General features: G+C 42.8%; 1 protein-coding gene across 3 annotated transcripts in view; it reads right to left on the bottom strand.

Moving 5' to 3' along the window:
- Positions 1-4,616: 4,616 nt before the first annotated feature.
- Positions 4,617-12,927, bottom strand: part of Mtmr6 (myotubularin related protein 6) — a 37,933-nt gene continuing 29,622 nt past the window's right edge. For all 3 annotated transcript variants that reach the window (NR_172203.1, NM_001394711.1, NM_001394712.1), the window contains 5 exons: positions 10,807-10,856; positions 10,204-10,404; positions 8,805-8,936; positions 7,805-7,931; positions 4,617-6,622 (listed from right to left, as the gene is read on the bottom strand). Coding sequence is in view for 2 of the 3 variants with exons in the window: in NM_001394711.1 (NP_001381640.1) it covers positions 6,374-6,622; positions 7,805-7,931; positions 8,805-8,936; positions 10,204-10,404; positions 10,807-10,856 (759 nt within the window). In the remaining variant the exon portion in view is untranslated. The remainder of the gene's footprint in view (positions 6,623-7,804; positions 7,932-8,804; positions 8,937-10,203; positions 10,405-10,806; positions 10,857-12,927) is intronic.

Here is a 12,927-nt window from a genome sequence, read left to right as displayed (position 1 = left end):
TCAAATCCCAGCAACCACATGGTGGCTTACAGCCATCTTAATGAGATCTGATGCCCTCTTCTGGTGTGTCTGAAGACAGCTACAGTCTATATAATAAATAAATAAATCTTAAAAAAAAACACAAAACAAAACATAAAAATGAACAGCAGGTAGTATTTCACCAGCACTCTGTGCTGTCAACTGACTCAAATCCTTGGCCTGGGTTGGATGGCTCTCGGCATCTCCCCCACCTACTTCATTCCTAATGCAGCTCCTGTGAACTCCTTCTGGCCTCTTTCTCCTCAGTGCTCCCTCTCTTACAGTTCATATCCCTCCCCTTCTTCTCCTCTAAGTGTTACTGTCTCAAAAAGTAAAGTGGAGAAATAACCAAAGGGGGAAAAATACTGATATTGACCTTTGGCTTCCACATGCCCTTGTGTACACACTCTCTTTCTCTCTCTCACACACACACACACACACATACACAGTCACATATGAACTCATATATACATACATACATACATACATACATACATACATACATAGACACACATATACACACACACGTAGGGGAGGTATTTTCCTTTATTAAAAAAGGAAACAACAGTTTTCTCCCAGTAAGAAGTTTCATGGAGGGGAGGGATAGAATGTTTTTGGCTGGATGGGTGTAACAGTTGTGAAAGCAGCCAACATTGGTATCTATTTGGACATAAATCCCTTAAAAGAACAAAGTCTTAAGTAATTCTTCAGAGGCAGCCTCCAGATCTACCCAAGGACAATTTGGAGTCAGTAGAACATGATAGTTAACTTCAGAAGAGTAGGAAATGGGAAGAAACATGTCATCTAGCCAGCGGGCATCTGCCAGATGTGACACTGCACTCCAGTGTAGACAGACGCCCGTCGTCCGTGTCAGCAGGGCGCCCAGGGCCTGGTCTCTATCAGTTACTTTTCTCATGGCTGTGACCAAACACCTGGCAGAGAGTGACTTAAAGAAGAGTTCGTTTGGCTTACAGTCTGAGAGGAGACAGTTCACCACGGTGGGTAAGGCATGGGGCAGCTGGCTCTGGGACCGCAGGAATTTGTAGTGGCTGCTTGCTGGCATCTCAAAGGAACAGAAAGTAGGAAGAGCAGAAAGCTAGCCAGCAGTTAACTCTTTTCCTTTTCCCTTTCTCATTTAGGCTGATCCTACTGGGACAGAACCACTCATATTCGGGAAGTATGGTTAGTCTTCAGTTAATACAAAAAATATCAACAGATACCTAAAGTGCCTTATCAAACACCAGAGATGCTACTAATCTAGTCGGGGTGACAAACATATCATGCATTGCAGCAACACAGCATCCCTCATCCTTGCTGCCCCTACAAAGGTAGCTTCCCATGGGCAAGGGCTTTCAATTCTTTTCCTCATTTGTGCCCATCTCCCAGTAATATCTTGTACATGGCAGTCATGCCAAATGTTTGTGAAATGAATTAATTTAAAAAACATTCAAGTCTCAACCATAATGGGCTTTCCACTGTGGCACCAGTGGACGCAGCTTGCCTGGCTAATCAGCACAGCTGCACACAGGGCCCACAGGGGTTAGCCAGCAGAAAAGCAGCTTCCAGGTCAGGTCCAGCTTGACTTTTCTATGTTCGTCCACTGATTTTGCAACTCTGCAAAATCTCTGGTTGAGATTTCTTCGATGGAAAAAACAAACAAAATGTGGTGAAGAATGCCCCAAGACCCTGAGACAGAGGCAAAACTAGGACTGCACAGCCCTGATAGTTACAACTGTGTCCCATGGGGCCATTATTGGGTTTTTTTTGTTTGTTTGTTTTCATTTGGGGGGGGGGGTTGCTGAATTGTTTCACTTTTTGAAACAGATTTCCCAGCTGGCCTTGAGTTCACCTGTCTGCTCCTCAAGAGGGCTGTGATTACAGGTTTCTGCCATCATGCCTGGCTGTACAGGACCTTGGTACATGAACAGAAACAAGAATTACATAGGAGTGACATTATTATGAGCAAGAAGTTTATTAATTATTAATTAATTTTAAAAAAATCAGCCATTTTGAAGTAAGTTTAGATCCAATCATCTTTCTATATACAAACACGAATTCTATATAGGTAAATCAAATACTTAAAAAAAACTAAACACTTGAAGCAATGGCACTCCTATAGCACGGAGCAGCGACAGAATGAAGTTTGGTTTCTAAATGCTATTTCCTGGTTTAAAGGGCTGAAGCCTTGTTGAAGAAATGGCGGGTTGCCATTTCTCACAATAGCCAGCCACAGCTGAAATGTGAATGGTCCCCAGCTGGTGGTATTGTTTTGGGGAGGTTGTAGAACATTCTGGATACAGGGTGTAGTTGGCACTTTGGACAGTACAAGCAGGGCTAGAGGACTACAGTATGCCCAGTTCCTGCCAGCTGGGGTTGTCTGCTTCTTGACTGCCTCACTCAGCAGGACTTAGCTACTTCACATTCCTGCCATAGCCACGAGCTATCCTGAATTCTTGCATGCCTTTCCTACAACTCACTGCACTCTCTCAAGCCACAAAAGAAATCCTTCCTCTCTCAAGTTGCCTCTTCTGTTATTTTATCACACTGTCAAGCGACTATTAATTTTAGTAACAATAATATTTAAACTTTGTCCTTTTGTAAGATTTGATTATAAGTGTGTGTGTATCTGTGGTGGTTTGTATATGCTCGGCCCAGGGAGTGGCACTATTAGAGGGTGTGGCCTTGTCGGAGTAGATGTGTCACTGTGGCTTTAAGACCCTCATCCTAGCTTCCTGAAAGCCAGTATTTTGCTAGCAGCCTTCAGATGAAGATGAGGAACTCCTCAATTCCTCCTGCACCATGCCTGCCTGGACTCCGCCATGTTCTTGCCTTGATGATAATGGACTGAACCTCTGAACCCGGAAGCCAGCCCAATTAAATGTCCTTTGTAAGACTTGCCTTGGTCATGGTGTCTGTTCACAGCAGTAAAACCCTAAGACGGTGTCTATGTGTGTAGGCCAGGTATTTGTGGGTACCTAAGGGAGCTGTTGTGAGCTGTCTGACATGGGTTGCTAGAAACTGGACATGTGTCTCCAGTCCCAGCATTGCTAAATTCTAACATGCATTCTTAGTCACTGCTTGCAGCTTCGGAGTCCCAGCACGTACCTATGAGTCAGAAACGGAGGCAAGAACCTCAGGCCCACTTAGCTTCTGTAAGCGTCTTTCAGCCTTGCACGGAGACACTTCACTCTCCCCTGCTGCTTCTCACCCAGAAAGTGGGTGTCCAAACACTCCTAACCACGCTGCCCACTTCTTGGCCCGTGCTCTCTTCTTTACCCTGGCGCTGGGTGAGTCCCCCTTGCATGTATTACTTGGTGGACCCAGCCTTCCATCAAGCTGGTAATAGCACAGATAACACACCGCTGACTAAGGGACTTCCATAACTGTCATCATTCTCTACGAACCTGTCCACCACCAGCCTGGGTTGATTATTCAGAAGGCATATTTGTGGATGAAAGGAACTTGTCAATAACCTGGAAAACAAGATGCTAACACTTCACTATCATGTTGCATTAGTGTATGCGACCCTTTGCCTAAGCGAGGGGAAAAGGCACAACTTGGTGCCATTTGACTCCCTTGTTTTCCTTGTTTACACTTGCTTGTGTGCACATGCTATTTCAGGGCTGACCAGTTGCTATTGGAAAACTGTTTTCTGGGCTCATCCCCGGGGCAGACTGATTCTTCCTTTTTGCGGTAAATTCTCCAACCCAAATAAGCCCGTGCCAAGAAAACACAACTCAGTTAATATGAATACAAGCTGCTCGCCTAGACACTGCACTACGCTACTCCCCAGCTATGAGATCCCTTATGACTTGTGCTTTCTCCAGGCCATGTGCTTCAGCTCCATCTTCCTTCCACCTCCTCCTCTTCTCTTCCCCCGTCTCCCCAACTCTTCAGCCCCACCTTCCCTTCCCCTGACCAATCACCAGCTCTCGCCTTTATTTTACAAGTTAAAATGTGGAGAAAGTTCTGATGATGTCACCTGGATACGTGGTGATTCACTCCTTATCCTAGGCAGCCCCTCGTGAGGAAGTGTAATTAGCATCAAATACAATCAGGGTAACCCACACTCCGTCTCTCAGCAATGATTAGTTTCCTGTAGTCCCACGTCTCTGGTGAGGTCCTGTGAGACGCTCCCCATCCACGTTACCATGTCAACTGGTCAATTGTTCTGCCTTGTTCAGGCGACCATACTGTTGTGGTATATGACAGGTGCATAGCTTCCCTGTCATTTCTAAGAAACACAAAATCAAAGCAAATTTCCTGGTTCTCTGGCTCTTAGAGCTTGTCCAATCTTTTTTTCTATCCCACTTCCGCTGTGTTCCCTGAGCCTCATATGCAGGGACTGCTGTAGCCATGTCAACTGGTACTGGGCACTCCATGGTCATCTGCTCTCTGCACTTTGGGCACTTGTGGATTTCTGTTATGGTCTCCATCTGCTACCAAAAGAAGTTCTCTAATGAGGGAGGAGAGCTACAGGGATCTGTAGGACAAGGATTTGACATGCAGTTAGGAGCCATGCTGGTTCAGTAAAGTGACAATAACAGGTTCTCCTCTAGAATCCTGATTTGTTTTTCCCCAAAAGAAAAACATTCAAAGTAAAACACGAACATTTAATTGCCTTTAAATAATACACGAAATAATTTACATGCTATAGATCCCAAAACACAATGAATGTAAACCTAATTTTATAAGACATTTACAGACTTTTGCCAACATATGCCCTGTGCGTCACTCAGGATCTTATCTGTGTGTGAGCATGTAAACACATATATACATGTGAAATTGATGATTAGCATAATGAACCGAAAAGATGACTAAGAAGTCTGCCATAGAAGTTTAAACCCACAGCCTGACGGGAACCAAGGCACGGAACTTCATGTGTGGCCTCAGAGATTAAGTTTCCCTTCCCAATGTCTAAACACTGTTAATTATACATTGTATTTTTTAGTATATTTCTGTTATGCTTTAAAATGCAGTGTTTTATTACATAAGGGCTTACACAAGTAAACTGGAAAAATAAGGACTAGATAAAATCACATACAATAAAGCTTTTTTTTCCAAAAAAAGATACTTATGTTCAAAACTAATACAAGAAATATTACAGATATAGATATAATCAGGAGATATATATGATAACATACACAGATTTCATAGTGCCCCTGAACTGTACTTTATACCATCAATGGTATTAAACTTTGTTTGAAAGCCAGCTGGTAATACTGCCAATTGCAAGTGATTTTTAAAAAACAGATACGTATGTCTCAGTGCATGGGATAAACAATGAGTCCAACAAAGCAAAATAAACCCTTTTCCAGCGTCAAAGCTGCCGTTTGTTGGACATTAACTGCCTCCCTCAGTGCTCCCTTCTCTGTCCCGTCTATATTAAGAGAAAAGAAATATGCTCTACATAAAAATGGTCGCTTTAAAATCATAACCACGCAAATCTCCACCACCAGCACTCCCCCTTTCCTTTACCTGAAAGTCTGTAGGCAGCTGCTCTCAAGGTAAAAATGTATGTAGTACTCAGAACACTTTGGAGCTTTGCCACTTTAAATGTACAGTTATCAAAGGATTAAAGCCAACCAGAGGAGGAATTAATAGACTGCAGTAAGCCGAAAGTAAATGCCAAATGTGCTTATAGTGGCCTAAGAAATGAGTCCTCTAAGCTGTGAATAATGAACTGTCAGCTGCAGATCGAGACAACTGACAACCAGAACAAAGCCTTCCGTAGCACTAATTTCAATACGGGTGGAGCTGGCTAATCACGAACTAGCTAGCGGAGTACTCACAGCTCTCCATGTAGAGCGCTGCAGTGTGCGGCCCCCAGGTAATGAGAGTGCAGCTCTTCATAAGAAATAAGGCTGATTAAAGGAGAGATCAGACATCCTGTCCTCGGCTATAAAGGCCACAGAACCAACCGAGAGTCTACTTTAAGGCTGTCTCAGAAGTACTTCACATGGCACTTCAATAAAATGTCACTAAGTGGCAGAATACGCAAACGGCCACAGCTCCAGAACTGAAAGCACATGCCATGTCAGTCATTGAGGGTTCAGGTTGTCAGGTCTGTTCTCTCAGAGTTACATTACACTCAAGGAAAGCTATTGAGTTTGGCTGTAATTAACATCTGAATCAACAGACTGCCAGCTCACTAGCACTGTGTAAATCATTTCCAGGAAGCACACACAACAGCACTCGCTCGCTGCCAGTGGCACTTGGCTGACTTACTCCTCCCAAGAGCTGCTACCTTTTCTCAGCTATTCACCTGCTGCTAAGCCCCTAAGTCACTCAGACCTCCTGCCCGTGTGTACAGACCCTTCTCACACTACAGCCATCCAGGGACCACTGAAGGAGGCTAACAAGTCATTCGGGCCACGCCGTACTCCAAGCTGACCACAGCAGGCTCCGACTTGGAAAACTCCTCGGTGTAGTCACAGTAGCGATTATCTGCTGGGCTGCTGCCCTCTACAGCTCGGAGTGTGTCCTTCACCGGGAGCAGACTCTGCTCTTTCAGACACAGTGAGGTTTTCAGACTGGGCGACTCAGGGTGAACGGCATGCAGCAAGTCCTTCGTCAGGATGCCACTTTTGCATTGCTTAATTTTCTAAAACAAAACATTGAAAAACCATTAGTAACTACAGCTAACAGGTGATCAATCTATGTGCAGCGAAGAAAACATGTTTTCACAAATGCTCCCCTTGTGCATGACACACAATTATGAATTAGTAACTAGAAATCCCCAAGAACTTGAAATTTATCAAAGAAAATGCTTCATTAAGTGTTCATGTTTGCCAATCGATTCAACCAGATTTGACTGTATAGGACGCTAGGTCTTCACATGCCAGAAACACACATATCACTTAGGAAGTTTAACAAGTGATCATTCTATAGGGACAAGGATGCAGAGGGTACACTCAACCTGAATTTGCACTAACACAGCAATCACAGTTTACTCAGCTGAAGCTTGACCACGACAAGCTTCCCACAGGTGTCCCTCACTGAGGTTTGCCAAGTGAACAGATCAGTCTTTGGAAAGTAACACAACTTAAAAAAAAACCCTAATATTTAAATGTCCTGTGGCAAAGCATCATGCTCTCCAAATGAACTCCAGACAACTGTCCCACGCTGCCTATCCTACCCTTCCTTTCTTTAACACTAATATGTGCCCTCTAATTTACCCCAGTCACCGGTCTCTTACCCAAGACAGTGAAAACCATTTGTCTCTGAGGCAGACAGGACAGTTCCGTGAACAAAAAAGAACCATCTAACATTAAAAAAAAGTGTTTGTATGTGTGAAAGTGGGTGAGTGTGTGTGTGTGTGTGTGTGTGAGTGTGTGTATCTGTGTGACAGTGTGTGTGTATGTGTGTGTATGTGTATGTGTGTGTATATGTATGTGTGTATATATGTATATGTGTGTGTGTATTCACATACATATTTACTCATCCTTTTTTGGTTATACATAATGGCAGAGAAATGACTAGAGGAAAAGCTTAGAGTAGAGAGAGATTTAACACACACACACACACACACACACACACACACACACACACACACACGACAAACCATAAAGATAACAACAGTAAGAGGAAGCAGACAGAATAACAGAAAATTAATATCTAGTATATAAGGAACCCTGACAAATCAAAACAAAACAAAACAGCAAACAGGCCAAGAAAAATATTTGAAAGTTATACTCAACAAGCAAACAAAAAATGCCCAATAAATTCTCTTCATCTGTAATCAAGAAACCCAAAATGGGAGACACTGACAGACAGTAATACTTACAGCCTCTAGGTCTTTAACGTCTTCCTCTAACTGCTTGTTTTGCTCATTCATATTCATAATTATGTTCAGTACAGACTGCCGGGGATGGAGCGTCCGATCAAATTGGTGGTACATGTTTCTCCAAAATCTTTATGACAAAGAAGTTCAGGAAGTTTTTAACCAAAACACCTTTAGATGAATAGTGAGCTCTAGAGCTCTCAGTGCAACAGAGTGGGAACAGCTCACAAAGCCTATTCCAAGTTCTGTAACAACTGGAAGAGAGGAGCTCACACACAGCAACAAGGAGCAGACAGAAACCCCGACTGGTCTGTTCTGATTACCACACGCTGTGCACAGGTTCCAAAATACCTCATTGTTCATAAACGTACATTGTACGTTCATTAAAATTAAGAAAACTTAAAAACATGGGAACACTATCTTGATTTGCTCATTATTATATACATGTCTACAATGATCCTACTATGCCCCATGAATATGTTTAATTAAAATAATATTTTTAGGGCTGGAGAGATGGTTCAGTGCTTAATTAAGAACACTGGCTATTGGGGCTGGGGATTTAGCTCAGTGGTAGAGCGCTTACCTAGGAAGCGCAAGGTCCTGGGTTCGGTCCCCAGCTCCGAAAAAAAAAAGAACAAAAAAAAAAAAAAAAAGAACACTGGCTATTTTTCCAGAGGACCTGGGTTCAGTTCCCAGCAACCACACAGAGACTCACAACCATCTGTAACTCCAGTTTTAAGGAATCTGATGCTGATGGCCTCTCCTGGCCTCCACAAGCAACACACACACACACACACACACACACACACACACACACACACACCCCTCATATAAATTATTACTTGTATAAGATTATTTGTATGGTACTTATTTGTATGATGATTATTAATAATGATAATGATGATAATAATGACCGTAATGATAAAAATAAAGTTAACATTTTTAAAAATTCCCAAAATCTTTTTGAGAAGAATCACTATAAATGCTTTAATAGCCAACTTACTTAAAATTGAAAGAGGCTGTATTTGGCTCCAAGACTGTCAATCTCTGAGATTTGGAACTGTAGAGAGGATTTAAGTACTTCTTTTTGTCAGCCAAAAGAAAAGGCCACAGGGAGTAAGTCTTCTCCTTCAACCTTGGGGAATAAGAACATAAAAGTCTTACCCAGCGATACTCAGCGCCCTGCTAACTATAGATCAGGTGGTTGGTTCAGTGGCTTCTAGATGGACACTCACCTCCCTGTCTGAGTTCTGCTTTCACTGCATTCTCTTTCTCATTTCTGACCATGTAATAAATGTGTCTTGAGCACAACCAGGTCGACCACTGGTTCTCACTTGTCCACTTAGGGATTCTCCTCTTATCCCAGGACTGCCAAGCCTTGCAACAGAACACTGATTCAGCTGCTCTGCCTTATTCTCACAACCCCATGCTGGGCCACGAGGGCAATTACCACAGGACAAAACCACATTTCAGTGGAAGAGTTTGAAATGCCAGTCATGTGCTTGTCTAAAGGCACACGTCTGGTGGACAGATGGCTACAGAGGAGGCCACAGCAGTTAAGTCAAACAGATGCTGTAGGCATGCACAGTACCATGTACCCCATGATGGCCCACAGGTATGTTCTAAGAAAGACTACTAAGAAATATCCATTTTTATTTTCCTCTTCTCATCTTTTTGAGTTTGGTACCAATTGAAAGTTTCTCCAAAGATAGATTTGTACCCCAAGAAAAGCCACCTAATCCAAATTATAGGAAGATCTAGATTCACTGTTACTGAAAGAAATCTCACTCAGAATCCAAACCCAAAACTTCAAGCTGGTATAAAGAACAGGCAAGGGGTCAAGTGTGGCACTTAGTGCCTACATGAGACCCCATCAGGGACACCATGAAACAGCCAATGCCAGCAGGCTTGTCTGCTCCACAGGGAGGAGAGCTATGACTGGCACCTTACCATAAGGCAAAACCACTGATTTATACCTTCCACTGCTATAAAGCTAGTGACCAACACTTTCTGAGAAATAAATAATGTAAAGAATTCTCTCTTCTAAATATATATATATATATGTATTCAAACTGAAAAGGAACATCAAAACTTTTAGGGAACAGTATGGGGTTCTTGCTCTGCTCTGGGTACTGACTATATACGTTGTGTGTATGCATATGCATGTGTGTGCATGCATGCGTGTGGGGGGGGTTAGCTGACCTCATAATAATATTACCTTCCAAATATATTTCAAAACAGAAAGGTGACAGATATTAGTAGGGTACTTTAGCTTCAAAACTACAGATTTTTGTAAAACTCGTTCTATCTGAAACCGTCAGGGCATTTCATTTTCAGCCATGGTTTACAGTGGGATGGTGTGGGTGATGCAGAAGGAAAGGCTCATTTCATTACCCACTCACCTGAGTTCCTCTCTTTCCTTCTGACAGTTGCCAAGGAAGTTCCCAAATTGGCATGAGTGAATGTGCTCATGGATCTGAAGAAGAAACGCTTCGTTGAACTCAAAGGCTTGTGGGAACTGCTCAGTCAGATGCCATACACACTCCAAGAACTGAGTAAACACTGGTGAGACTTCCTTTGGGTCACCATCCAAATGGCCACACCTAAAGCCCCAGAGAGCACAAGCTTTGAAAAATGCCTCTGAAAGTTTTTTGCTTAGGCATTGTAAACTTAAACCTACAAAACTATACATACATGTATTACATATGTAATATGGACAGTAAAAGTCCATTTGTAACCATCATTTTAGTGGACATCTGTAACCCTGGTCCTCAGGAAGAGGAAGCATGAGGACTAGAAGTTCAGGACCAGCCTTGCTACAAGACCAAACATCAGTGGCCATGGGAACTAACAAAGCCACTAAGAAAAAGAAGTAACAGAGACATAAGTCTAACTTCATATAATACAGAGCTATAGTTCCCATGCCACAGAGACACGTAAATTCCAACAAGGAGAAACCTGGTGGCACAATTTTGCAAAGATTTAAATATATTATTGCCACTTACCTCTCTGAAAATTTATGCCCAAATGATATCCAATCTTTTTCTATTAAAACCTAGTGAGAAAGAGCAAAATCAACTAACTATATAACTATTATCAACTTAAAAAAACACAGTGACAATTCTGCTAAGAGCAGAGATTAAAAAAATAAAAAGATTACATTTAAAAAAAAAGTAGACAGAACCTAGAGGAGAGTGAGGGTTACCGAAGAGTGAAAAGACATGGAAAGTAGTCTTGCAGTGAACGATTCCCATTGCACTCATCAAAAACACACTTGGTAAGGCAGCAACATGGAAAAGCCAGCTGAACTCCAGCAATCAGAGGCTCAGGCAAGAGAATAGAGAATTAGAGACCAGCTAGATCCATGGGGAAACTCTGTCCTCAAATAGAGTGTGGGGTGCAAGAAGGGAACTAGAAAATCTAACTAAAATGCTAGTAACGCCCAGCTCTGTAGTACAGGGGCAAGCATTTCAACCACTGGCATATTTGTACATTGCATATGTAAAGAAAAAACGGTAAGGAAGACCCTGTCTCTTGGAAAACCAAACAGAGTCAATAAGAGTTAGCTTTTGTTCACTCAGATCCCAACACTGGCATCCTTGCATATGCAGTTCAGTCTTTCAGGTCATGGCTTCTCTGTTGACTAACTCCTTTCCTTTTTTGTTTTGCTGAATCAACTTTTCAATATGGGCTGAACTCTCCATCCTTCTGTCTCAGCTTCCCAAGAACAGGGACTAAAGATATGCATCACCATAGCCAATGAGAGAACAGATCTCTAATGTTTCAGTCAGATCTGAAGGAACTTCTTAGTCATTGACACACTTTATAATCTCATTACATAATCACCAAACATATCCTTTTTCAGTGTCAGGATGGCCACTTTGGTATCTCCGATGTTGCCTTAAATCCATTTAACAGAGCCTACTGGTCAAGGATGCAGTTTCCTGAACACATTAATAGGCCCTATCCTGGGTGCCATTGTCACTTCAATGCTGTGACTGTGGGTGGAAATATGGATTTCATGCTGGGTCCTCTATCATTCTATTCGTCCTGACTTAGTATCCTCCTCTCTAACCTCCTCCTCTGCTTAGCTCAGAGAAGAGCAGGGAGCTGACTCAGCAGCCTGGAAACCCAGACAAGGGCTCCTATCCCCCACTCCCACTCCATCTACGGGCAACTGGCACTGGTCCTTTGTCACTGTTCCCTGAGACCACCTGTGTACTTGTGTGTGCCCTGCTGCCTTACCTTCAGTTTTCCTCCCTCTTCAGATGAACTAATAGTCGCTCTCCTGGACCCTCAGCCTCCATCTCGCTCCCTTCTGCCTTCACAAGGCCAAGACATCTTTTTACAGAGCATCTTTCATCAAGCTCCCCCTTGCTCTTTTCTACCGGCTCTCACTGCCTCAAGGGGAAAGTACACATCCCAGCATGCTTGTCCTTAGAAGGCTTACTCACAGCCACTCAGCCTATCCCTCATGCATCTAAAAGGGCTCCACTGTGGGTCTGGTCATTTATTACATGGCTTGACTCAGATGCCTGGCAAATAAATAAGCAAAGACTAACATTCCTCCTTACACTGTCCAAGGAAGCCGAATGCTATTTTACTAAGTGTTTTAGGTTTGCTGTTTGCTGTTTTGGTTTTTCAAGACAGGGTTTCCCTGTGCATCATTGGCTGTCCTAGTACTTTCTCTGTAGACCAGGCTGGCCTCAAACTCACAGAGATCCACCTGCCTCTGCCTCCCAAGTGCTGGAACTAAAGGCGTGCATCACTGTCTAGCCACCTAAAGTTATTTTTATTGTCACCATTTTCACGTAGTTCTCTTATTTCCAGTTAGTTTACCCAGACTCAGTATGATGACAGAGTAATGGTGCTGACCAAAGTCTGAGACTTTAGGTCACCCTTGTCACAGGCAGGACTCTGATTATTAATTAGTGCTTAAACCTATCTAATACTTCTTCATCTACTCACTATACATTTCTGTGGAAATTCTGTTTTGTTCTTAGGGTCTCATAGCTCAGGTTGGTCTCAACTGATAACATAGTAAAGGATGACCTTTAACTCTTGACCCTCTGTCTATACCTCCCAAACCTGTTTTACACACAAATTCAAAAGTTTATCTAATCAAA

Source organism: Rattus norvegicus, chromosome 15 (genome assembly GCF_036323735.1).
Source record: "Rattus norvegicus strain BN/NHsdMcwi chromosome 15, GRCr8, whole genome shotgun sequence".
NCBI classification, from domain to species: domain Eukaryota; kingdom Metazoa; phylum Chordata; class Mammalia; order Rodentia; family Muridae; genus Rattus; species Rattus norvegicus.
This window is presented reverse-complemented; position numbering and strand designations above follow the sequence as displayed.